This window comes from Abramis brama (genome assembly GCF_963993115.1).
Source record: "Abramis brama genome assembly, chromosome: 16".
Classification (NCBI taxonomy): domain Eukaryota; kingdom Metazoa; phylum Chordata; class Actinopteri; order Cypriniformes; family Leuciscidae; genus Abramis; species Abramis brama.
In genome coordinates, this window is record NC_139978.1 from 27,247,925 (window position 1) to 27,274,912 (window position 26,988).

The 26,988-nt window shown below is 36.1% G+C and overlaps 5 protein-coding genes across 12 annotated transcripts in view; all 5 read left to right on the forward strand.

Annotated features, from left to right (window-relative positions):
* Window positions 1–1,174, forward strand: part of rnf220b (ring finger protein 220b) — a 39,919-nt gene extending 38,745 nt beyond the window's left edge. For all 5 annotated transcript variants that reach the window (XM_084138435.1, XM_084138436.1, XM_084138437.1 and 2 more), the window contains one exon: window positions 1–1,174. This exon is cut by the window's left edge and continues 141 nt beyond it. The gene's annotated coding sequence lies outside the window, so the exon portion shown is untranslated.
* A 1,078-nt stretch (window positions 1,175–2,252) lies between these two features.
* Window positions 2,253–8,638, forward strand: guk1b (guanylate kinase 1b). 2 transcript variants are annotated; one of them, XM_084086383.1, is made up of 9 exons: window positions 2,253–2,360; window positions 4,562–4,677; window positions 4,770–4,811; window positions 5,076–5,153; window positions 7,330–7,426; window positions 7,524–7,662; window positions 7,746–7,830; window positions 7,905–7,990; window positions 8,098–8,638. In XM_084086383.1, the coding sequence occupies exons 2-9, from the start codon at window positions 4,566–4,568 to the stop codon at window positions 8,128–8,130; spliced, it is 672 nt and encodes a 223-aa protein (XP_083942509.1). In that variant the 5' UTR covers window positions 2,253–2,360; window positions 4,562–4,565; the 3' UTR covers window positions 8,131–8,638. The 2 variants fall into 2 exon arrangements, with proteins under 2 accessions (XP_083942509.1, XP_083942510.1); XM_084086384.1 differs by lacking the exon at window positions 5,076–5,153.
* An 834-nt stretch (window positions 8,639–9,472) lies between these two features.
* On the forward strand, window positions 9,473–15,513 carry armh1 (armadillo like helical domain containing 1). 2 transcript variants are annotated; one of them, XM_084087753.1, is made up of 11 exons: window positions 9,473–9,688; window positions 9,790–9,858; window positions 10,132–10,298; window positions 10,576–10,772; window positions 13,358–13,442; window positions 13,515–13,631; window positions 13,982–14,054; window positions 14,175–14,304; window positions 14,468–14,545; window positions 15,154–15,235; window positions 15,384–15,513. In XM_084087753.1, exons 1-11 carry the CDS (start codon window positions 9,483–9,485, stop codon window positions 15,410–15,412), a joined length of 1,233 nt encoding a protein of 410 aa, XP_083943879.1. In that variant the 5' UTR covers window positions 9,473–9,482; the 3' UTR covers window positions 15,413–15,513. The 2 variants fall into 2 exon arrangements, with proteins under 2 accessions (XP_083943879.1, XP_083943878.1); XM_084087752.1 differs by lacking the exon at window positions 15,384–15,513 and having other exon boundaries at window positions 13,988–14,054; window positions 15,154–15,358.
* Window positions 15,514–15,908: 395 nt separating this feature from the next.
* Window positions 15,909–23,316, forward strand: mutyh (mutY DNA glycosylase). Its single transcript, XM_084086907.1, has 15 exons — window positions 15,909–16,204; window positions 16,314–16,441; window positions 16,866–16,905; window positions 16,994–17,067; window positions 17,147–17,188; window positions 17,277–17,348; window positions 17,463–17,576; window positions 17,738–17,835; window positions 17,934–18,078; window positions 18,946–19,036; window positions 19,129–19,311; window positions 19,413–19,558; window positions 19,722–19,871; window positions 22,824–22,865; window positions 22,967–23,316. Exons 1-15 carry the CDS (start codon window positions 16,096–16,098, stop codon window positions 23,096–23,098), a joined length of 1,566 nt encoding a protein of 521 aa, XP_083943033.1. The 5' UTR covers window positions 15,909–16,095; the 3' UTR covers window positions 23,099–23,316.
* A 345-nt stretch (window positions 23,317–23,661) lies between these two features.
* On the forward strand, window positions 23,662–26,800 carry elovl8b (ELOVL fatty acid elongase 8b). Of its 2 annotated transcripts, none has more exons than XM_084086908.1 (8): window positions 23,662–23,857; window positions 24,353–24,418; window positions 24,603–24,790; window positions 24,950–25,030; window positions 25,119–25,175; window positions 25,283–25,397; window positions 25,657–25,784; window positions 26,015–26,800. In XM_084086908.1, the coding sequence occupies exons 2-8, from the start codon at window positions 24,361–24,363 to the stop codon at window positions 26,180–26,182; spliced, it is 795 nt and encodes a 264-aa protein (XP_083943034.1). In that variant the 5' UTR covers window positions 23,662–23,857; window positions 24,353–24,360; the 3' UTR covers window positions 26,183–26,800. The 2 variants fall into 2 exon arrangements, with proteins under 2 accessions (XP_083943034.1, XP_083943035.1); XM_084086909.1 differs by having other exon boundaries at window positions 23,669–23,857; window positions 24,337–24,418.
* Window positions 26,801–26,988: the final 188 nt, after the last annotated feature.

Here is a 26,988-nt window from a genome sequence, read left to right on the forward strand (position 1 = left end):
CCTTTCTGGGCCCATGCAAAACTTAGAGTACGTCTTGCCCAAAAGAATCATTTAAAAAGTTCCTGTCGGAACGCAACCCGGTTACATAAGGACCACTGTGTTCATTGATGAAGTATAAATCTACACAAATATTGTGCTGTAACAATATTGTAAGGACAGTAAAACTGATCACAAAAAGTTGTTTTTATGTACAAAACCTTGTTTTATAAAATATTGTTAAGTTATTCTCATAGAGCAATCTGTCCTATAGTTTTGTGAATGTTTACACTGAAGAACTCTTTTCTAATTTGGATCTAGCAGTGTTGATATATTCAAAATGGTAAACAGTTAACATTTGAATCATTCATAAACTGTGTTTTGTGTAGAATGTGCAAAAGAGCAATGAATCTTGTACATTTATTATCCATAGTTATGTAACTGTAATTTAATAGTGAATGGGATCTTTTAAATATGGTTTAAGATAAATTATCATTTTAGCTGATACACGTGATATAGTGTAATAGTTTATTTCATGCATTTAAAAAACATTATTGTGTAAAATCTCAAAGACAAGACACTGAACATGATGCAAAATTACAAAGCCATGGATAAATAAAATTAATTTTTACTACAAAGTTCGGCAATAGATATTCTGAGTTAAGTTAGTTCCCTGTATGCTTTCAAAATTTTCTCTTGTTCTTCAACTTTGATCTAAGACGCCGTGTAGATGTAATTGTCTACATTCTTGTAATGAACTACACTGATATTTGTATTGATATATATCGTACTGTATGTACAGCAGAGTTGCATCAAGGAGCTTCCCTCCCTTAGTAGGTGTTGAGTTGATTCCTAATGCAGTATATGGACGTTGAGGTTGATCTCTGCTTATCCTTCACTCCTCCCAACTGCCAAGCAGAATAAAGGTCTCCTGACACTGAGTCACTATAGGCTATGACATTAGTACTCAAGGAACTCATATCAGAACTAAAAGAAAAAGAGTTTCCTTTGTGGTATTTTAGCAATAGTTTTGTTACTAGACTCTCTAGTCAAAATACAACAGGTAACTGAAAGATCGTAAAGCACTTTTTTGATAGAACTTAAATAGAATGAAACACAAAACCAGCTATGTTTTACGATTATGTATTTTGTACAGACTCATCTGTTTTTCTTTGACAAATAAACTAAACTAAAGTTATTGTCTAACAAATGTCATTGCTGTGCCCTAAAATGGTTTTCAACATATCAGACTGGATCACGTGAGTCAGCACCATCACTGGACCTAATGACAGCATTTGGCAGATGCTTTTATTCAAAGCTATAGTACTCACATTGCATTAATATGTATACATTGTATCAGTTAATGCATATCAAAGCCATTGCCTGCACTGCTAGAGACACTATAGTAACCTCAGCATTTCCTCTTGCCCTTCAGTCTATTTATCGCATCACAAGTAGGTCTATCTTACCACCTGGCCAGTTCGTTATAGGCATTCTTAAAGATGCCTTTAATTAATGACCTCATAAAAGGATGTCTGGCTGATGTCCTGACATATCTCTAATTAGCAGTATACAGACACTCGTGTGGATTTAGGTTAGCATTGGATTAGCCCAGCCATGTGTCTAATGCAAAGGAAGTTACCTTCTGCACCACTCTTACAGTGTATTGTATCAAAACTCCCTAATGAGACAAAACACACACAAAAAAATCCTAAGTTGTGGGATGTTTATACTTCCGGTCCCAGCGACACTAACTAATGAAATGATTTTCAGACGTTTTGCAAGGGATATCTTAGAACAATAGCATGACTACTAATGTGCAGCCATTAAGGATGAGATTTATGAAGAAATATGCAACTTTATATGACTGTCAACTGCGTGGAAAGCCTTAATCTATTTCTTAAATAATATTTGTAGTATGCATTGTATTATGGATAGTTTAATATCAATATTTATATAATATTAATAACAATTTAACATTGCATTTTGTGTTTTTTAATAATGTTTAATAGATCAGAACTCAGTGGTTGGTGAATTTTATTTTTAAAATTCCATATTGTCTTGAAAATATAAGCACACTAAATATTTCTGCAGGCTGTGTGTTAATATAGGCACATAGGATTTGTCAAAAATCTTTTGAACATTTTCACCATTATTGCTCAGGAAAAACATGTGATTAATAAACTATTAAAGGCTTTTCAAAGTTTAGTATGATTAGTAACCCGCTATCATTGTCATAACAACAGATACACAAGACCTGCGATTTGATTGGCTGAGAGTCAACGGAGGAGGTGGTAATTGTAGCTGGCAGTAAGCTGTGGCATTTAGTCAGTTAGAAACACTCACTTACATAGTCACTTCACCTTCTAAACTACACAGACAAGGTAAGAACAGTTTTTTTTTTTTTTTTTTTTTTTTTTTTTGGTGGTCAAAGTGTATGGTTTATTGTGATGTCAATTAAGGTATTAAAAATGCATGAAATATGTTTAATCTGAAAAGAATTACCAGACACACACATGTACTGGATTTTATTATTTTTTATTTTATTTTATTTGCTAATTTATTTTATTTGCTATATATAAATATTTGTTTTATTATTTAATTTGCAAAAATTAAAAGCATATTCATTTGTATTCATACATTAGTCAAAATATGACATCAAGTCTCAAGGAGGTCCATAAAAGGGAATTTTGATCGAATAAACAGAGAGCAGTCAACGTGAGAACCGCTAGGAGACAACTGTATGTTTATTTAGCGTTTTCCCAGATCAGATTGTGTGTCCAGTTGGTTTGTTTAGTCTCCTGCAGAGTCCCTAAAAAATGGACCGGACATGATTCAGACATTGAAGAACACATTGAGACAGGCATCAGGTCACTGGGCCTTTGTCATTTGGCTTATGCTGGGTAATCCTATTCACTGGCCTAACCTGACTTCATTAAGACATTTTCATGGTACTTGACATTAACATGTAAATCTTTTGCTATTATCTAAATCATGTAAATACTTAGCAAAATTGCATTAAAGACACCTTATTTTAAAAAATATAGGTTTTTATCTGTTTTGAGCTGCCCAAAACATCTACAAATTTGACATTTTTAAAGTTACGTTAAAGACGGACTTACATGCTTCCATTCTGCTTTATAAACTATGCAAAAAAAAAAAAAAAAAGATATAATAATATTTCTTTGAAAATTGGGAAATTGTCTTGTTCTGTTTCTTCATCTGTCCTGCTCTCCATTACAAGGCCCAGTCCACTGACCTTAAAACAGAATCACTAATCACCAGGATCAGTGGATTAGTTCCTGAGCTTCTCTGTTGGAGAGACGCAGCCGTGCAATAAGCTCAGTGTCTGTCCATGTCAGCTCTCTCTCTCTCTCTCTCTCTCTCTCTCTACTGGGCACCAAGAAAAAAGCGTCCTGCTTGACCTAATCCATGTTTAGATTTTTTTTTTTTTTGGATGTGATTTAATAATAAAGATTTTTATATACTTTTAAGTATAAATTACTCTTAAATACATCTTTTATAGCACTAAATGTCAGATTGTAGCATGCTACAGTATATCTCTAAAACTATTATTGAATTTTGATCATTTCATAGTCACATGTACAGCGCAAAATCCTCATTGCAAGTGAACCCATATTTAATGTGTTCTATTTTACATTTTCAAATGTAAACATTTACTTGTTTAGGTTTTTGGCAATGAAGACATGTCACGCAACCTGTCCAAATCTAATTTGGCTGCTTGGTATAGTGACAGATGGAATGCTGACGAAATACAGTAGAGTTCGCCAAAATACTGTATAGAGTCTGATTGGACAAATGGGTTTTGATATCAAAAGATATGGGAAGCATTTCACCTTAGTTGTAAAAGTTGATATGCCTTTTTATTTTGCTGTCCTGTTTACTGTATGTAATATTGATAGCATTTGTTTGCATTTAATCACGCTACCATTCAAAAGTTTGGGGTCAGTAAGATTTTTTATTATTTATTAAGTTTAAGTTTAAATACAATGTATAATATTACAATATTCTTCTGTTTCAAATAAATGCTGTTCTTTTGAACTTTCTAATCATCAAAGAATCTTGAAATATTAATATCTGGGTTTCCAAAAAAATATTAAGCTGTTTTCAACATTGATAATAATAAGAAATGTTTCTTATTAACCAAATCAGCATATTAGAATGATTTCTGAAGGATCATGTGACACTGAAGACGGGAGTAATGATGCTGAAAATTCAGCTTTGCCATTACAGGAATAAATTACATATTGAAATATTTTATTTTGTAATAATATTTCACAATATGACTGTTTTTACTGTATATTTGATCAAATAAATGCAGCCTTGATGAGCATATTTCATATTTCTTGGAGACAAACATTATTTACATTTTTTTAAATGTATAAAACATTTAAAAGTTTTTCCATAACCCTAGAACAGACTTGCGACTCATTGAAATGTTGTGTATTTACTGACCAAAAATCAAGTCAGTGAAAGTTATCATACAGTATATCATACAGTAAGTGGCTTAAAACCAACATGTCACATGCACACAACACATGCATCTGTTTTGATTCTCTAGCAGAGAAATGTCAGGACCCAGGCCTGTAGTTCTGAGCGGTCCATCAGGAGCTGGGAAAAGCACCCTGTTGAAGAGACTCATGAAGGAATATGAAGGGGTTTTTGGATTCAGCGTCTCTCGTATGTATCAGCATTACAGACAGATTATAGACATCAAAAGACAAGTAATTCTGAATGAATAGTTTGATAACTTGAACTCCCTTTTTCTGCAGACACCACCAGAAATCCTCGGCCAGGAGAGGAAGATGGAAAAGGTAGGGCAGGATTTCCACTTCACAACCATAAAGGCTTGCTTTATCAGTGAAACAAAAAGCCCCCCCCCCCCCCCCCCCCCCCCCCACCCCCCACCCTAAATTCCCACTGAATTCGAAAGGTCCTCTACCCAAAACTGTCTTACTCACACTCCTTTGCTGCTTCTTACTCCCAAGTGAACTGTTTACATTCATTTCCAAACATATCGCCACAGGGGTAAATTTCTCTTTTTATTCCCCAATGTGCCTTTGTTGTTTTCTCTATAGGGCTGAATTGTCTCCCAATGCTTCTGGGGGCTACATTACTTCCTGTAGCAGACATCCTATCCTCTGTGTCATCTGAAGGTGTAGATTTGTTTTGCATTTGGTTATAACTGATTATTCACATATTTAATGTGATGAGAGAGTAATGGGGGTTACTTTCATCTTTCTCAAATCTAAAACTTTGGAAGTCATTTATATTTTAGGCCAAAATGACAGCTATGATTGTTAACATCACATGAATGCCAGTGTGCACTTTGGAGTAAAAAGCCTTTGAAAATAGCCCCCTGTGTTCCCTAGTGGTTTTCCATGTGATGTGAACTATGACATCACTTCCCAACACACACAGAGACAAATCATTAGCATCACAACAACAGAACTTTAAAATTCATTTTTGGGACAGTCGAACAAGTCTAATTGGTAGCCTGGGAAAAAATATATATGCAAATAAACCATCAACAATATGTATAGCCAATTTAAATCTGTTTTAGGTCACTTGGGCAAACTCTGCTTATTTATTTTAATGCAGATAACTTCCCCAGCTATCAGGGAAAATTCAAAGAACTTTTTGGCTAATGTTCTGGCAGGTTTTTCTCAAGTTATGAACCAAAAGTGTTCCAGTAAGGTTAATAGAATATTCGTTCAAAGTTATCTGGTCTTTATGTTCATGGAGTTTTTTTTATCTGAAATGTTTAGTCGGACGTTCATCTAACATTTATTTAAATGTTACTACTTGTTTCAGAATGTACAAAGAACATTCAAAAGGAACATTAACGTTTCATTAACGTTTTCATTACTTATAATGAACATTACCAAAGCGTTCTTAGTAGGCCCTACTTATTTTTGTTAGCTGGGTCAAAGGATAGAATGAAAAACAACAGATGAAAAATAGCTTAATTAAAACTATATATTATTTGAGACTTTAAGGTGGAACGGAGATATACAGCATCTAAGATTTTTATGCAACTAACCAACCATTGCTGTTTTTATTTTTTGTCATTCTTATGATGTTTTTCCACAGACACATGTTGTTATGCTAATGGGCACTGCAGTGCTGCCATGGATTATGTCAGTGTTTTGCCCTCTTGTAGCTGTGAATTATTTGTCTTGTGTTGTTGTTGTCTGCAGAATCATTACCGTCCCGCTTTAGATCCCGTCTGATGTGCTGTAGTGGAGTTAAACCATCAGAATGGTACGAATCCAGCAAAATGCAACACTAGAGCTTTCTCATGGGCTTTACGTGAAGGATTTTGTGTGTGTGTTTGTGATTATAAATTATAAGGGAAACCAACTATTATTGTATTGCAGAAGTTTTACGGTAACACTTCAGAATAATGGTCCTTCATTAATAAGTAACTATGAAGGAAGTAATACAGGACTAATGACTTAAATAAAATGGAAACAAGCTTAACTAATCATTAAATAATATCGAATTTAGGAGATAGTTACTTATTAGGTAATAAATAATTACTGAATGAGATTGGCATCATTAAGAACTAATAGGTAATTACTAATTAATTACTAATCACAACATTAATGTGTCTCTCAACATGGTCTTTAAAATAACGGTCCAGATCACTAGGCCTAGTTCCTGCAGTCACTAGGTAACACTTGAGTAATTAGTGGTGCATTTTATGACTATTTTCAGAGTAAAAATTATGACTGATTACGTCTCAGACACACGATAATGTTTTTAATAATTTGTCAGTTAGTTAATAGTTATTATTGAGGCTAATCTCATTAAGTAATTAGCCTATTGATTAGGCCTACCTAATAAGGAACTACATTTGAAATTAAGCTTGTTTCTATATTAGTTAATAGTAGTAGCTGAAGTGTTAATGTAGTACTACTTACTCATTAGTCCTGCAATAATTCCTTACTTATTAATGACAGACCATTATTCTAAAGTGTTACCGGTTTTACTCCCACCATTTTGTAAGAGACAGAACGGAGATTCTGAAATAAACATTTGTCGCCCCCTGCTGACCATTATAGAATATTGTTGTTTAGCTGTGAAAGACTTTAGAATTGTCCGTTTTACTTCATCCAAAAATGTATCATTTAGTCACCCTCTGAAAGTTATTTCTTAATAGTTTGCTAGTACTTGATCATTTAGAATAGCCTATGTCAAATAAAACGTTCAGGTCATTTGATAAACTAGCAACAGACTGACTGACAATGCTCTAAAGTGCATTTTATTATCGGTCATAATTTGGTTGGTTTTACAATTAATCTTCACTTATTTCTGTCCTCAACCCAGATTACCACTTTGTCACCAGAGAGAACATGCAAGAGGGAATCGACAAGGGCGAGTTCATTGAGAATGCGGAGTTTTCTGGGAATATGTATGGAACCAGGTAGACTACATTTTCTCTGGGAAATCTGATCCTTGTGTTGTTCATAACAACAAAACAATTAAATGTAATTTCTCATCAAATGTACTGTCACTTGCAGCAAATCATCCATAGAGGACGTTCAGGCACAAAACCTCATCTGCATCTTGGATGTTGACATACAAGGAGTACAAAACATCAAGAAGACTGATCTAAACCCCATTTATATCTCCATTCAGCCACCTTCAATGGAGATCCTGGTGAGTTGATAATAGATCTCAGTTGTATACAGCTTTTAAATGGTCATAAAATACAGGAAGATTTAGAATATATTTTTGTACAGGAAAAGCGTCTGAGGGACAGACAAACCGAGACAGAGGACAGTCTACAGAAGCGTCTGGAGGCCGCGAGGATCGACATGGAGCTCAGTAAGTGACACTCTCAGTAAATCAGTTGTGCTTGAGAGAAGACATTTATTCCCTTGTCATTTTCTCCTTTGCAGGTAAGGAACCTGGAGTTTTCGATATTGTAATCATTAATGATGACCTGGAAAAAGCCTATGAGCAGCTCAAAAGTGTTCTTGTTGAGGTAAAATTATTTCATCTCTGTAAAAAGATTGTGTTGACAATGACATGCATCATTTTTATTCATTTAATAAATAAATAAACAATGACTTGTTGATTTTTTTCCAACAGGAAATTCAGAAGGTGCAAGATGCCAAGAAATAGGAAAGGATAGACGGGACTTTTTTACCTTTTTGCCCATCAACACAGGACATGAAGCCTTTTTTTCCAGCCTTGTACGGTGCAAATATAGTGTTGGTTCTCATGTTGGATTGACGTAAAGGGTTAAACATCTCAGTTTCAGTTGAGGACTCATCTCTATAAACTCTCTCAAGAGCATGTGTGCACCTTGTATAACGGAGGGAGAAAACTGTATGGTAACCGAAAATGAGTTGAGTAAGCGTATTGATGACAATAGTTTGTTTATCATCAGCATGTTAGTTCTATAATAGAAAAATGATTGTTTTTCAATATTTGTGATTTTTGTAGAGAGCTAAACTACAGCATGTTTGACTCTCAGGTAACAGGTTTAAATTTAGCCTATTCTGTTGAATGGTTAGTTTGAGTTGCACCTCCATGTTTATAAATTTGTGTTGAATAAAAAATTATGTAATTTTTGGTTTAGCTAAAATAAAATATAAGAAAACAGAAAATAAAACTATATTGAAACATTTCTCCATTATCTTGTTTTTTCTTACTCTCGTTTCCCCCCTGATTTATCTCAAAGAGAACAAATTCACTCTACTTCATGTAAAAGAGAAATGAGAAATAAAGTAAATAATCTCTTAATTGATTCTGTTATAAACATGAATTCACACCTCTTAAAATTTTCACACCTCTGACCTCGAATGTTCCCAAACGGACACCATAAACTTCAGCAACCATGGAAACCGCAAACATCTGCGGAAGTGAAGGTGAGTTTGTTTTTATCATAGGCTGTATGGGTTTCATGGTGTTCTAAATGCGCTGTTAAACAAAACATAAAACTGTTAAGATTTGTATACTAAAGTAAACGTTAATGAATTTAATTTTCTTTTTTGAGTGTGCGTTACAGCAAATGGGAAACAACCATAATCCGACGAAAGCTTTTTTATTATCGCAAACAAAACATTTAACGTTATACTGAAAAATGAACTACGTTCGCGTCTTTCTATTTATAATGGAGAAATTGACAATATGCGGTAATGAGTTTTTTGGTGTAATTCTTCGTTTACTGTCCGTTTTATGTTCAGACATTAAATGAGCTTAAATCTTAATCGACATTTTAGGGAGACTGGGGTTAGTTTTCACAAACACTAGGCCCATAATACTTATTTTGGGGGTAAGTTAGCCTTCAAGTTGTCGCATTTTTTATGTGTTGTGATTTTATTCATCTAAATCTATTAAATATAGGCTGTCTAAAATTTATGATCCAAATATATTAATTATAATTTCCAAAAGTACAGTACAAATATGTTTGTATGTTACATTAGCTCATGTTTTTCATCGTTCTCCACAGTCTGTGAAATGCTTGAGTCATGTCTAGCAGTAAAGAGCAGACATCCATCAGTCAGGTGATGTGTTTCCTCCATGAGTGGGACCAGGGTAATAAGACGGTGCGTAGTCGAATGCTGAGGGACTTTCTGGCCAAGAACACAGGAAAGACATGCCCTGAACTGGAGCTTGAGTTTGCTCAAGTTGCCAGCCTGTTCCTTGCTCGGCTCACTGCCTGGATTAGACTAACGTATCCACGCATATGGTCATGCTTAACCCATCTGTGCTCCTGAATCTCAGACTAAAACTTTCAGTCATGCCATTTATGCATCCTTAATTTTTTTGGTCCAGCTACATGTTTGGATCGTGTCTAGACCTTCAGCTGAGAGCATTGGGCGTTTTCCTCTCTGCCAATAGCAGGTAAAAGACTAATATAATTGAAGTACTAGAGGTTAAATATGCAAAGTAAAAAAAAAAAATCTAAAATCCTACAATAAACTGTATATTACATCACTGTAACAACAATAAAAAGCTCAGCTTTAGCAGTAAAACTTCAAAACAAGAGAAAATAATGCAGAATGTAATGCAAAATGACAACTTTTCCGTAAATAAAAGCAAATACACACGCACCAGAAAACAGAAACACTTTCTATCCTAACATAGTATCCTTTTGTTTCATGTAATGATGATCAGTCATCAGTACATGATGGAGTTTCTGGAGGTGGGTGGAGTGCTGACCCTGCTTGAGATTCTGGGGCAAGACAAACTCAGAGAAGAGGATAAGACAGAGGCTCTTCACCTGCTCCAGATCATCGCCAACTCGGGCCAGAAATATAAAGAGCTTATCTGTGAAAGCTACGGTACTCACACTGCACAAACGCTCAACAAACTAACAATCAAAAAGGGAAACAGTTCTAGCTCATTTTTCATTCCTGACATTTTAAGGAATGAGAGTTTACAGCATTTCCATAAAATATTGTGAGGTTGAAACCTTGCATGATCCAATCTGGATATGTTTTGAAGGTTGGGGATTTTGACAGGCAAGCTCTGACAACTTTATACACACACACACACACACACAGGCTTATTTTCTCTTAGCTATTTCAGCTCTCGCATCTGTTCTTCTCTGATTGACAGGTGTGAAGGCTGTAGCTGAATGTTTGGCCAAGTCTAAGACGGAGGGGACTCAGGGGACCGCCGCCGCCCTGCTAGAGTCTTTGGCCCATGGAAACCCCAAATACCAGAATCAGGTGTACAAGGGCCTGATCGCCCTGCTGGCCTGCACCTTACCAAGAACACAGCAGCTTGTTTTACAGATTCTACGTATAGTTCAGGTACAGCAGTGTCGCAGGATGACAATCAACACCTGAGGAATTGTTTTAATTGTAAAAACAAAACACAGGGTTCCCACACCTTGCTTAACTTCAAATTCAAGGACCTTTCAAGGACTTTCCAGGTCCAATACCCTCAAATTCAAGGACTTAATGTGGGGACACATTTGTTGTGTCCAACAGCAAACGATGAGGTACCATGGTAGTTTCATGCGCGCGTGAACGTCATGGCAACGTACAACACTAAGTACCTCATGTGGGAAACACTTAACGTAAATGCACTTAACTAGTGTAAATCAAGCAAGCTAGTATGCATAGGCCGTGAAGCGTTGGCGAAATAACACATTAGGGGACCGGAGTGAATATGGAATTTTTTCCAGAAAACTTATTGCACAAAATAAATTCAAGCACTTTCAAGGACTTGTCTCTATGTATGTTTATTTTAAAAAACTTTCCAGGGCCTTGAAAACATTTTTTCAGATTCACAAACTTTCAAGGATTTCAAGGACCCGTGGGAACCCTGAAAACAAAAAACAGTACTTTTGTATATTATGTATTTATAGTAGTGGCCAAAAGTGATGTCCAGAGGGGCTATTTGTTTTTAATGACCCTAGAAGTTTGATTAAACCATTCAAATATGAGGAACATATTTTATATATTTTAAAATATTTGAGGGAAGAACATAACACTAAACATGGTTAAGGTATTTATCTGACAAAATTATTTTGCAAAAAAAAAAAAAAAAAGCCAAGCTATAGCTTTTATTTTACTATGCACAAAAAAAAATGCATAGACAAACAAAAAGCTCACTGGAAAAATCATACAGGTACATTGACTACAACATAATAAGTTATTAATAACCCTGGAGAACCCAAGAACCCTTTTCTTCTTTGGAAAATTATGAACTATGCATTAAATTACTGCTATAAGTTCACTGAACACCAAAATATCCACTTTTTCAATTTTAACCCTTTATTTCCTAATTTAGGATTAGGGCCAAATTTGACCCATTGGGCTTTAGGCGTATTAGGATTAGGGCCAAATTTGACCCATTGGGCTTTAGGCATATCATGCCATCCTGGTACAACTCAACCTGTTCACCTTGAAAGTTCATGTCAGGCAACTCAAAGCCTTTGTTTCGCCAACTGTAAGTTTTGTAAGCACGATTTGGCTGTAAAATCGTGAAAACTGTAAGCACGATTTGGCTCCATCTGTGGGCTAGCTGTCTCGGCAAACGGCACATCTTCATCACTGGACGAGTCACTGTCTTGGGCAGAATATTCACCACCATCACTTTCATGCGGTTGAAACAATTCATCAGAATCGCTATCGCCGTCCAATTCAGGGCCAAAGTCACTATCATCAGCTTCAAGTTGCTCCAATACTTGTCTTACAGTGATCTTTCTCTGTTGCTTTCCCTGTCCTGAAAAAGGAGCGGCCATACTCCCTGAAAAGATATACTACTTTATTAGTCTCTGGCCCTGTACTACTGAGGTAACTTATTAAAATATATTATACTAATGAAATTATTTCAAGGCTTTAGCCAAATACAGGCCTGTCACCATTCTCCATCAAAGTCACTCAAAGAACCAAAGGGTCATTTTTGACCCGACATTTTTTTAACCCATACACCCAGAGGGTCATTTTTGGCCCATCGTTTTTTGAACTAGCTCAAGGTCGCTAATTTATCCAAAAAGAATATAAAACGTACTTCTAGGCATTCTGCAAGCTAATACTAAATAGATTAACAAAAAATACACAATTTCACCAACCGCTGGTTTGCTGAGAAGACGATTTTGTTTGGGTAGGTTTCCAGCTCAACAAAACAGCATGTGGTCAGCCATCTTGTAACTACCACTCTGGCACTTGTGAGTTCAATATTCATCCACTAGGTGTCTCTATGCAGGGGCTAGAAGTGGCACTCTGGGATTTTGAAGTTAAATTTGAAAAAAAAAATGTTGTTTGTTCATTTTGGGTAGCTGCAATTAACAGCGGCCAAATTTGACCCCGTGGGTTCTCCAATATTTTGTTGGTTCTCTCTTGTTTTTGCATATTCATAATTGACCACCTGGACAAAAAAGATGTTAGCACAATTTGGCATGTTTCATTGCGTTATCACAAATAAAACAATTGACTCCAAACACTAAGCAATATGCTTATAAAATCTTTAACACTTTTTAAAATAATATTGGAATAAAAGTTTAAGATGTCAATTTTCCTAGGCCATACATCACTTTCACCACTACTGTGTTTGTGTAACATTATCTTTTTTATTAAACATCAATATTTAAATTAACATTAATATGTGAAAAGTATACATTGTATGTGCTATAACTGATCACTATTTTACATCACCTATTAGCTTTTTTACAGCTCACTTTAATCATCCTGTTGTGCGACAAATTAATTTTTTAAAGTACAAATATTTGAAATAGTCTTACTAATAGTATGATGAGCTCATGAAAACTGTATTTATGATAAATAATTATATACTGTAAGAACTAGAAAAATAAAATAGTTTTAGATCATATATATGGGATGTAATGCATGAAATGTCAGCATATAATTTTTGTTTTGTTTTTGTGCAGCCCATTATAAAAACAGCCTATCATAGCATAGTGGAACCCTTACTGAATCGGCTGAGGTCCCTCCATTTAGAAGTACAATATGAAGGCAAGTGTACATTTCAAATTTGGCATTGTTGTGAAGCTCACTGTTTCATTTTCGCTTTTATTTGACTTCCAGCCATAGAACTGATAACAGAGCTCATGCAATCAGAGGTTAGACCAGCTCTGCTCAGGGGTCTGGTGGCTTTTCTCAAACCAGCTAAAGAGAGAAACCCCAAACACAAGATTCTGGATGGTATGATCTGTTGCTCATTTTCTCTTAATTAAAGCAAGGCATAAAAGTTGTGTAACTGCCAGGGTATTTGTTGTTTGCAACTGAAACTTGTTGTTCTCCAATAACAATACTGCTTTGAATTATGACCACATTGCAGCGTGGAGACATCATGAATTTAACCTCTCAATTGTTACCTTTTGGGCTTTGTAAATTTACTTGGAGCAGACGCAGATGAGATGAGAAACAAACATGGATTGTGTCTTGAATTAACATCTTTCACAGTTGTTGATTTGTCTGTCATGAGAGTCATAAATCTGAGAGTCCAGTGTTGTATTTGAGATTCAGCTGAAACAGTTTGAGTGTTTTGTTAGATACAGAGGTGGCCAAAATGACTGATTCGCTCCCTGTGCTCCTCCTGCAAGCAGCTTCTGCAAAAACCATCAGGTGAAATCAGTGACTTCAAACAATGGACACATTAAAGACATACAGCATGCAAAATATTATATTATAAGACATGCTGATCTGTGTGTTTATTACATATGGTATATTGACACAATGTTACAGGATTCTGGCACAGAGAAGTGAGGAGATATCTAAAGAACTCCTCTCTCTCAGAGTGATCCATCACTTACTGTATGCAATGGGTAACCAGGAACATGCAGATGCCCAGAGACAAGCCAGCCTGGCTTTAGAGGTACAATTAAAACATCCACCCTCTCTCCCTCACTCACTCTCAGTCACTCGCTCACTCTCTGTCACTCACTCACTCACTCGCTCACATATGTTCATTCTGCATCTTGCATAAGTAAATGCAGTATTGGGCAAGAAAACGATATTAATGTGTAATGTCTGTTTAGCATTTTGTCCGCATGTACCCAGTGGTGGAAGAGCATGTACGCAGAGCAATGGGCAGCACACTGTTTGAGTCTTTTATGGTGAGGTCATTTCCTGCTTTACTGTTTCACACACACACACACACACATTGGGTTTTCTTTTTTTATGGGGACATTCCATTGACATAAGTAAGGGATAATCCACAGCTAGCTGTGCATCAAACAAGTGTAATGCACAACGTGGAGGCAAAGAGTCACCCGACGTGAAGCTAGCCATGGATTATCCCGCTTATATCAAGGTCATTTGCCAACATTGACAACTTAAAGCTGTTATTGATGTTTTCAGCACAATATACACAATTGTGCGTGAACTTCAATAAAAGCAGTGCATTCATATAAAATGGTGATTAAACTGGCTTGGAACTATCTGTGCATTACATGGTTTTATTTCACACCTTCCAGTCAATCAGAATCAAGTATTTAGACAGACCACGGTATAATGATTTTTATACTGTACAAACTGTACATTATATCCCCTAACCCTACCCCTAATCAACCCTCACTTTAAGCTTTCTGTATTTTTACATTCTCAAAAACATAATTTACTATGATTTATAAGCTGTTTTCCTCATGGAGAAATTTAAATATAAATATGCCGTTTTCACATAAAAAACAGTCAGTATGTGTTTTTTTCTTCATATTGTTTACAGCACAATGCTGATGAACTGCATTTAAGCATGGATGATATTCAAGCTGCCATTTTACGATCAAATAAATTAAACATTTCATGTGGTGAGTTGATAAATCTCAAGATCGAGAGAGAAAAGGCCAGGTTGTATGTTTTTTTGTTTTGTCATTATTTGAATTGATGCTTAATTTTGACCATTGAAAATGATTGTGTATCACAATGTCCTTTCATTTTCCCCTTATTTTTCTGCAGTGCTTGAGGAACAGATTTCAGATTCTTGAACACTGCTTAAAACAAGCTTCAAAATAAGAACAAAATTATTTGTGTTATTTTGTTGTTGATGATGATGGTGTTTTTATACATAAAATAATAAAAGTGGTCACAAAGATAGTGAACAGTCTTCTGTATTTCTTTGGTTCACTTCAATATGGGTTCATTACACAACTTTTTAAATTATATATATAAAAAAAGATTTCAATGGCTATGTGATATAAGCATAATAAAGTATGCAAATTATAGTAGGCTATTCAAATTTATAAGATACTATGTGCATGTTATAAGTCAAGGTTGAAATGCAACACTCATTTTTATACAGTACGTAACAGGGTTAGACACCTGCTCTGTCTTTGGGTTCTTCCGAGGCCAAAAGGTTGAAGATTCATTATTCAGTCAGAACACTTACAGGCTTTTGACCACGCCAACATTTTTTTAAATATGCAGTGACGAGGCGTTCCAGTGTCAGCTATTGGTTCAAACACGCCCCGCCCTTCAGGAAGTGAAACAGAAGGCGGGAACGGTACTGCTGCATGTTATGAAAGATTGCGTCCCTCCCTTACTGTATCTCTTAAGCCATTGCTTACTGTCAGCAGTACGTTTTAATGTGTGATTTTTTTCCCCGACTGATGTAGTTGTTTCAGTTTGTGCTTGATCTTAATCTAAAGTAGTGAAAGATTCGTTCATCGCTATGAGCAGGTTAAGATCAGCAGTGCAGAAGGGGAAGACAGCGGCTCTAGAAAACACAGAGGTGGTCAAAGCCAGCAGTAAGAAGAAATCAAAGCATGCCATTAAAGAAGGTGAGTGGTTCTCTTTGTGCTATTGAGAGACACAATTTCAAGGCAACTCCATGTTTGCCTTTAAAATGTTATAATATTTGAGTTTTTCTTGATTTCTTATTCCCATCAGAGGAACCATCTGAAACTGAACCTTCATCATACCACTTTTTCCATGATCCATCTGAAATCTCTCTTTTCCGCTCTCACCTTCTGCAGTGGTATGATCAAAATAAGAGAGAGCTTCCCTGGAGAACATTGGTAAAGGCATCTAATATTGCACATAATTTTTGACCATATATATAAAGGGCCCATCATGTACAGCTACCTGCACTTAAGAATTTTTTTTTTTTAATTTAACACTGCAGAAAAAAAAAAAATTCTAGGTCTAAAAATAAATATATTACATATCTGTGAATTGTCTATAAAACCATGTATATTGTTTAGTTAAAGTTGAATTATTAAATTAAACATTTTCAACATTATTGGCTACATTAGTTGTGTCAGTGGCTTAACCAATACTAATACCATTACAAACACTATTACAAAATGTTCAAAATTGTTTAATTGCATTTAAACATTATAACCTTTTCTTGACCTGTTTATAAAAAGGAGCAGGAACATTTTTAAAAAAAATTATTAGGATTTATTCCTAATTGTTGTTCTTATGCTGTAATCCATACAGGCTTTGACAGAGCCAGATGTTAATATCAGGACATATGCAGGTATGAAACAAAGGGTTTTAATGTCATGATGATCATAACCTAAATCCTTTTTTATTATTAAATAATTATTATTTTTTTCTCATGCCAGTGTGGGTCTCAGAGATCATGTTACAACAGACTCAAGTTGCCACAGTGATAGACTACTATAACAGATGGATGAAGGTAGACAAGCTCCTCAGGTGTGATTTCTCCTCTAACAGCTGCCACACATTTATGCTGTTTCTACGTCTTTATTTTTTAGAGATGGGCGACTGTGGAAAAACTTGCTGCAGCTACACTGGAGGTGATAGTTAAATCTATAGACATACACAAAATAAACAGACGGAGACATAGTGAGCATCTGACAGTTGTGCGTTGTTGTCTCCCTGTAGGAAGTGAACCAAATGTGGGCTGGTCTTGGATACTACTCTCGAGGACGCAGGCTGCATGAAGGCGCTCAGAAAGTAGGTTTAAACGTAGTAATGCAGAATCTAGATAAGATTTAGATGTTTGCCTTTTTATATTTATGTAATCTGCACATATTATAAAGACATTTTATGCATGATTCTTTAAAATAGGTGGTGTCAGAACTGAATGGACAGATGCCAAAGACCACAGTGGGACTACTGAAACAGTTGCCTGGGGTCGGACGTTACACCGCCGGGGCGATCGGTTCTATAGCACTTGGACAGGTAACTGTTTTTTATTGATGCATCTGATTTGGACCACTTTCAAATGTGGTTCTTTATTTATTTACTTGTGTGATCAACTGAAATCAATTGGTGCAGCACTGTATTGTCAGGGTATCAAACACTGTGGATATTTAGTTCCAATGGTGTTTGTTGTTCTCCAGGTGACAGGTGCAGTTGATGGAAATGTCATTCGAGTTCTGTGTCGCGTTCGAGCCATAGGAGCGGACAGCAGCAGTCCCACTGTAACAGATGCTTTATGGTACTGAAAGATCCATCAAGTAGATTTACTGTTCATAAAATTTAGGTCTAAGTTGTAAAATGTTGGATTGAATTGTGATGATTATTGGCCTATTTCAGGAAAATTGCTGATACACTTGTTGACCGAGAGAGACCTGGAGATTTTAATCAGGCTATGATGGAGTTAGGGGCCAGAGTCTGCACCCCAAAATCCCCTCTCTGCAGCCAGTGTCCCATTCAGTCCCACTGTCATGCATTTAGGAAGGTACTGCTGAACAGCTGTCACCAATATACACTCACCGGCCACTTTATTAGGTACACCTAGTAGTACCAGGTTGGACCCCCTTTTGCCTTTAGAACTGCCTTAATTCTTTGTGGCATAGATTCAACAAGTTGCTGGAAACATTCCTCAGAGATTTCAGTCCATATTGACATGATAGCATCACGCAGTTGCTGCAGATTTGTCGGCTGCACATCCATGATGTGGATCTCCCGTTCAACCACATCCCAAAGGTGCTCTATTGGATTGAGATCTGGTGACTGGAGGCCATTAGCATATGTTCAAAAAAACAGCTTTGAGACATGACGCGTCTTATCCTGCTGAATGTAGCTATCAGAAGATGGGTACACTGTTCATAAAGGGATGGACATGGTCAGCAACAATACTTAGGTAGGCTGTGGCATTTAAACAATACTCAGTTGGTACTAAGGGGCCCAAAGAGTGGCAAGAAAATATCTCTCACTCCATTAGACCACTAGCACCCTGAACCGTTGATGCACGACAGGATGGATTCATGCTTTTATGTTGTTTATGCCAAATTCTGACCCTACCATATGAATTTCACAGCAGAAATCCCGTCTGGCACCAACAACCATGCCACGTTCAAAGTCACTTAAACCTTTCTTCCCCATTCTGATGCTCAGTTTGAACTTCAGCAGAGCGTCTTGACCATGCCTACATGCATTGAGTTGCTGCCATGTGATTGGCTGATTATGCATTGTGTTAATGGGCAGTTGAACAGGTGTACCTAATAAAGTGGCCTTCCTTTTAAAAGTGTACTTTGAGTGTACTTCCTTTTAAAACTGTCAAATAACCTATTATATATAACATTTTCTGTCTTTTATATTGTAGGTGAGCATTAAACAAGAGATTGACTCCAAAAGACTTCTAAGTAAACTTGCCTCAAATCTCAATAACTCTGTTCCTGACATAGAGAATTGTTGTAAGTCTTGTTTAAGAAAAATCTCTCATTATTCATACATCAGCTCATCAAATTAAAAACCCTGTCTAATGTCTGTTCATATTCTCTGACAGTGGCTGGTGACAGCTGTAACTTGTGTCTATCAGAGGACTGGGACCCTCAGCTGGGGGTGCAGAATTATCCAAGAAAGCCTGTTAAAAAGGCTCCACGTGCGGAGCAAACACTAACCTGTATAGTGGAACGTAAGCGTGACGGAGAAGAGATGGAATATCTGCTCGCTCAAAGACCAAGCAAAGGTGAAACAGCAGTTTTGACTGGATGAATTAGTAATTTCTTCCAGAAAATATAATAAAATTGCACAATTTTGGATTTACCAGCATGTGTTTGCCTTTTGCAGGACTCTTGGCAGGGATGTGGGAGCTACCCAGCATGCTCTTGGAAGCTGATGTCTCTGAGAGTAAATATAAAGGCTTGATATGTGACATGATGCAAAAACTGCTGGAAACATCCCTGGACACTCACTCAGTGCAGTTTGTGGGAGAGGTGGGAGTTTTCCCAAATCATATGTTCTTGGGTTTTGAATAGTTTCAAACTGATCAAAATTTAATTAACAAACATATGATTTACATCTTTGCTCATGTTGTGCACTTCTTGTTACAATGCACGCATTTTTATATTCATCAATGTCTTCTGTGTTCTCTGTCAGGTGGTTCATATTTTCTCCCACATCCATCAAACCTACATTGTCTTTTCCGTGCGTGTGTCTGACTGGTCAGATAGGAAGCGAGAGCAGAAGACCTGCTGGCTCAGTAAATCTGCTCTGCATGAGGCGGCTGTATCCACTGGGGTTAAAAAGGTTTGTGTTTTGTGTCATGGATGTCACAGCAAAGCCAAGGTTTCTCTATATGAAGCAAGGCAAGGCAAGGCAAGTTTATTTATATAGCACATTTCATACACAATGGCAATTCAAAGTGCTTTACATAGAAGAAATAAAAATAAATAAGAATAATTAAAACACAGTACAGTACAAACAGTCGGACGAACAGCGGCACAGTGCTCATTCAGTAAATGCACAGCTAACAAGAAGTGTTTTGAGTCTGGATTTGAATGTGACTACTGTAGGAGCACATCTGATCTCTTCTGGAAGCTGGTTCCAGCTGCAGCTGGCATAATAGCTAAAAGTGGACTCGCCATGCTTAGAGTGGTATTTCTAGCTAATATGATCCTAATGATCTGAGTGATCTGTTGGGTTTATATTCAGTGAGCATATCTGCAATGTATTGAGGTCCTAGGCCATTGAATGATTTATATACCAGTAATAATACTTTAAAATCAATCCTAAATCTAACTGGGAGCCAGTGTAAAGACCTGAGGACTGGTGTGATATGTTCATATTTTCTGGTTCTACTCAGAATCCTGGCAGCAGCGTTCTGTATGAGCTGCAACTGTCTTATGGTCTTTTTGGGAAGGCCAGTGAGGAGTCCATTACAATAATCCACCCTGCTGGTGATGAAACCATGCACAATTTACTCTAAGTCTTGTCTGGAAACAAAGCATCTAATTCTTGCAATATTTTTCAGATGATAGTATGCTGATTTAGTTATTGCTTTGACATGACTACTGAAACTAAGGTCTGACTCTAGTGTCACACCAAGATTCCTGATTTGATTTTTAGTTGTTTGACCCCTAGAGTGAAGGTATGCATTCACCTTGAGAACTTCATCTTTGTTTCCAAACGCAATGACTTCAGTTTTGTCTTTGTTTAACTGAAGAAAGTTTTGGCACATCCAACTGTTGACTTCATCAATGCATTGGCACAGGGAGTCAGTGGGGCTGTAATCGTTAGGCGATAGGGCTAAGTAGATCTGTGTGTCGTCTGCATAGCTGTGGTAAGCAATTTGGTTCTTTCTCATTATTTGGCTCATTGGGAGCATATACAGGTTGAATAGGAGTGGCGCAAGAATTGAGCCTTGAGGGACTCTGCATGTCATGGATGTCCACTCAGACTTATGGTTTCCTATACTCACATAATAACCTCTCCCATCTAAGTATGACCTGAACCATTTTAGGACTATCCCAGAAAGCCCCACCCAGTTTTCCAGCCTGTCAAGAAGTATGTTATGATCGACAGTGTCAAATGCAGCACTGAGGTCGAGTAGTACCAGCACTGATAATTTGCCTGAATCAGTATTTAAGCGAATATCGTTTATTATCTTTATGAGCACTTGATTGAAAATTGTCAAAGTATCCATTCGAGCATAAGAATTTGTTCAGCTGATTGAAGACAACTTTTTCAATGATCTTGCCTATGAAAGGAAGATTTGAGATCGGTCTATAGTTGCTTAATATGGTCTTATACAGATTGCTCTTTTTCAGGAGGGGCTTGACAACTGCAGTTTTCAGGGAGTTTGGAAAACTCCCAGAGAGAAGTGAGGCATTTACCACTTCTAGAAGATCTGCTTCTAAACTGTTTAACACACTTTTGAAAAAAGATGTGGGAAGTGTGTCATGAAACCAATTTTGGTTTCTTGACACATTGTGTCAACCTTTTAACACAATACCCAGATATTCGAAAGACGGGTAATTCCCAAATGATATTTGCTTACATTGATAGATATCTTTAAAAAGAGCAGCTAGAACCCCACCTCTCTTAACAGCTCTGCAGACACTCATAAAAGTAAAGTTAGGAGGGGCTGTTTCATTGAGGACTGTTGCACTGCAGCTGTCTTCTAGCCAGGTTTCATTTAGAAGCATAAAATCCAGGTTGTTTGTGGTTATTAAGTCATTGACTAGAAGTGATTTATTTTTAAGTGAGTGGATGTTTAAAAGTGCTAACTTAACAGTCTTACTTTTTGTCCCCAAAGCAATCTTAGTTTGACGTGTAATAGGCACCAGATTAGTTGGGTTTGCTGTACAGCTATTGAAGGCCTTAGACTTTCTATCTTGTAATAGAACAGCAATAGAGAAAGATACAGGCACACTGGGTTCCTGCTTGTTCTGTAAACATTTGAGAAAGTTACTGTTATCATAGCGGGGACCCAACACATATCACTGAGAGCTGGTATCAGTTTTTGGTTCACCTCGAGCATATGGAGGAGGGTGTGGGCCCTGGCGTTGTGGCAGAGGCCGAAGAGCTCTCACAGGAGGAGGGCGAGGGCAAGCTGGGCCCGCAGGCTTTGGTGGTTTGCGGTGCCTGCCGTTTTTTGGTTGATATCTGGGGGCTTGCAGAAAAAGAGTGGGATAAATATGACATGAAATAAAATAAAATATAAATATATTAGCGCTGTCAAATCGATTAATCGTGATTAATCGCATCTAACATAAAAGTTTGTAAGTATATAATATGTACACAAATATTTACAAAACATTTTTTGTTAGGTGCGATTAATCGATTTGACAGCACTAATAAATATTATATGAATATTTGTTATATTATATAAATCCTGCCTTGGCAACTAACTGCAATAAAATAAGTTAGATAAAAACAGGGATAAAAATTATTTAAAGAGAAATAGAAATATAAAAATGACAAAAGTACAGAACAAAATTTGCTAAAACTTTAAAATGAAAATACTAACATAACACTGACTGAAACTAACCTGGAGGAGGCCAATTCAATTTAAAATAATTCTGTTTTAGTTTTACTAAGATCTGATAGGACAATGAAAGACTTTGTAATGAGTTTGTTGGGAATAGTTATAAAATGATGGTTTAGTGTTACATTCACTTGTGTGTTCAAGAAATATGTATTGATATATGTGTTATTACTGTCATTTTGTATGTAAATCTTGTATATTTAATTACACAGATTATGAAGCTCTATGAATCTTCAAGCAAGGCGGACATCAAGGTATATTTTCCTGAGTTTGCATGTGCTTTATATTTTGCACTGCTTAGTATTGATTTAAAAAATATGTTATTGTCCTGTTCTGACATTTCACACTCTTTAAGGAAAAGAAGAGAAAACCCAGCCATGAGAGACGGTCAAACAAAATAAAAAAGCCAAAGAGTGCTGCTACTAATGGAGGACCCAAACAACTCAGCCTCTCTAAATTCTTTTCTACCTCAAAGGCAACAGCTTAAAGCCAAACCTGTTGACAGAAGCTACTCTGTATGTGGTTATCATGTAAATTTGCTATCGTGTCAAGAGAGTCACATATAATAACACATATTACCTACATCTGTTTTATTTTTAAAGTGATAATTCATTGTTATGAGGTATGTTTTTAAGTAAATAATAAATGTATAATAACCCTGATTTTTTTAGAATCCAGAATAAAAGACAGCTGTTATATATGCTATGATATATTTATGTACAATATTTCTCACTACCTTGTTTAAATTTAGCTGCATACTTAATTATTATTATTATTTAACAGCCTTTAGCCAAACAGGTAAATTAAATAACATGGTCATGTTAATTTCATTTTCTGCGCCCTGAATGCCCTTCCCTGTCAAACACTGGCTTGCCAAAATAAGAGTCAAGACATACATTTTTAAATGAACGTGCGATTATTTATAATCTAACACGTGTGGAAAAAAGGCTATACATTTTCAGAACGTATAACGTTTTATCCTTTGGTCTATTTGAAAAGAAAATCTGATTTATATGTATGTTTTACTTGGCAACGGTGGGGCTTTTAACTGTGAAATGTGAGCTGTTAAAACTGGGTGCAGTCCAAAGTTTTTCTTAGTTCTGTGCACTTCAACTGATAACGCACAATTTCCCATGTTACTCAAATAATTTTGTGAAAGTTCAAAGTTGCCATCTGACCGTGCGCTTGATCTGAACTCTTCCACACAGTGCGGTAACGTTACGTTCGTACGTGTCCTCGACCTCAGGTAAGTTCACCGGTAAATTCATGTTGATTGCAGACTTATCAAAATATGGGTTAATCCATATACTGTAAAAACAATAATTGTAGAAAATAAAAACGCACAATGTACTTTAAATTTAATTTTTTTTAAAAATCGGATTTTGCACTAATTGCAAGAATGTATGAATGGATAAGCAAAGAACGTTTTAAAGAAGTTCACTCACCATTGTGTTCAAACCATAGGGTTCAAACAGTCTTGTTCGTCATCAAGGAAGTCATACAAATCTGCATTTTCATTATATTAGATCTTATTAACAACGCATAAACAATATATATTATGCTAATTCGATTTATTATAGAAGGGGTATTTATGAAATGTATAGGCTATATGTTTCATCTGCATAGCAAAAAGTAGTAGTGGTAATAAAAATAACTCTTGTTTTTACGTGTTTCCACCTCTTCTACTGTCAAATGCTAGTCTTGCAAATTTCATTTTAATAATAGAGCAATCCTATATTAGTGTCCTCTATGGAAACAACGTGGCAGAGAGTGGAATCCATACACCGCTGGATTCTAGAGAATGGGGGTATGATTTATTTCATATATTGGAAGTGATTTATTAAAATTTTAAATACATTTTTTTACTGTGCTATCTAAATGTAGTAGTATTTGTATTATAACAATACATAAAAACATTACATAATAAAATATAATAACTTTTAGAATGCACAGATATGCAAAGCTCCTTGTGTTCCGTCATTTTATTTCAGATAAGCGGACGGACCCATGGCTTCTAGTTTACTCTCCTGTACCGATCATCTGTATATTTTTGTGCTATCTTGGTGTTATTTGGATCGGACCCAAACTTATGAAACACAAGGAACCAGTGAACCTAAAAGCAGTGCTTATTGTGTACAACTTTGCCATGGTCGGTTTGTCTGTTTACATGTTCCACGAGGTACATTATACATTACTCAAGTTCAATCCAAAATAGGTGCATTTTTTAAAGGTTATTTCAAATACTTCTGTTAAAATAACTTAGTCATCAAATCTTTAAAAGATCCATCCACTCATGACCTGCTGGTATCACCAGTGTATTTTTCTTTTCTTTCCACAGTTCTTGGTCACATCATGGCTGGCAAACTACAGTTATCTGTGTCAACCTGTGGACTATAGCCGCAGTCCATTGGGAATGAGGGTGATTACGTCTGTTTTACATGTTGCCTAACCAATAATTCCTGTATTGCAAATAGTTGTTTATTGTTGTTTACTTGTTATACTTTTAGATGGCCAATGTATGCTGGTGGTTCTTCTTCTCTAAAGTCATTGAGCTTAGTGATACAGTGAGTTTGACTAATTTAACAGATATGATTAGTGCAGATTTTTTCACCCAGGGTAGACATGCAGTTTAAAAAAAAAAGATGCTTTCTCTGTCAATTTCCACATTTAGATCTTTTTCATCCTAAGAAAAAAGAATAGTCAACTCACATTTCTACACATGTATCATCATGCAACTATGATCTTCAACTGGTGGGCTGGAGTGAAATTTCTGGCGGGAGGTCAATGTAAGTCAAAAATATGTGCCTGAACATGCAAAACAAATTGAACTGATAAATTATTAACGTTATAGTTAGTTACCAAGGTAGAAAAAAAAAATCTGTTTTGATCAATATTAGTTAATATGCACCTTTTTTCCCCTAGCCTCTTGGATTTTTATATTTTAGACCCATTAAATGTAACAATTATGCTATGTATGTAATTATTTTTTAACAGAATATCTTGTATTTTATAAATTTAACTGTGCCTTTTTGCCTATTCTTTCAGCATTTTTTATTGGGCTGCTGAACACTTTTGTTCATATTGTGATGTATTCGTACTATGGCCTGGCCGCCCTGGGGCCTCACATGCAGAAATATCTGTGGTGGAAGCGCTACCTCACCTCACTGCAGCTGGTAAATACACATAAACACACACGCATTGCTAATCTGGTCATTTGAGAACACATTTTTAGACTATCAGAGCCTTTTGTTAAATCCTTGTTTTGTTTTTTTTCTAAAAATAAATTGCTTCAATAGACATGTCCTGTTAGAAGATGTCCAGTTGATACTTTTTCCCATAAGGATCCATAAGAGTAAACATTCATAACGCATCAACAGGACTGTTGAACAACCTCTCATTACAGGTCCAGTTTGTCTTGCTGACTCTTCACACTGGATACAACCTCTTCACTGAGTGTGACTTCCCTGATTCCATGAATGCAGTTGTGTTTGCGTACTGCGTCAGCCTCATTATACTTTTCAGCAACTTTTACTACCAGAGCTACATAACAAGGAAGAGCAAGAAGTCTTAATAGTTGGTCCACATGCAGAGGAGAAGAAATCACCCACTTTTTGATAGACTATTTTTTCAATCGCTGTTAAAATTGAAATCAGGCCTTGACTATATTAATTCATTAGGACTAAAAGGATTTGTTGAAACAACTAACCTCATATCTAATTTGGGTTGTAAATATAACTTGTCTAGTAGAGATGTGACGTCTTGTTCTTTTTTTTGCATTTTGGAGAGGTGAAATCTCCTGCTTTGTCATCAACCACAATAGAACTTGAATGTAAATAAAGTGTAATCTCATTTTAAATAACTCTAGGATGGAACGTTATTAATTGTGCTAATGCTAAACAGTTTTTACGATCTATCTTATAAATTGTGCGTCTCTATTAAAAATAGTGAAGTGCACCAGATGGCACTACAGGTATGTATGTGGGATTGGGCTACTAACAGTTGCCGTGGGGTGATAATTCAATAATTGATGATATTTACAACGGAACTGAATCAAAATTTACTGACTTCAGCTGAACAACAGCCGAAATTCATAGTTTTCCTGTTATCACTGTAAAGCTGCTTTGAAACAATCTGTAGGCCTACTGTATGTGCTATATAGCCTAGCCTAATTAAAGGTGACTTTACTTGACTTCTCACATATCCCTACATGGGAAAAGGTTTCAAATGTATTGCATAAATTATATTCAACAGAAATCCTTGAAACTAAATATTTTACCAGTGATAAAACTGATTGATGTTAAGTTTGTGGGCCACTGCGCCTTTGAGGTGTGTTTGATCGCTACGATATAGTGGTTTTCAATTTGCATAACAGTGACT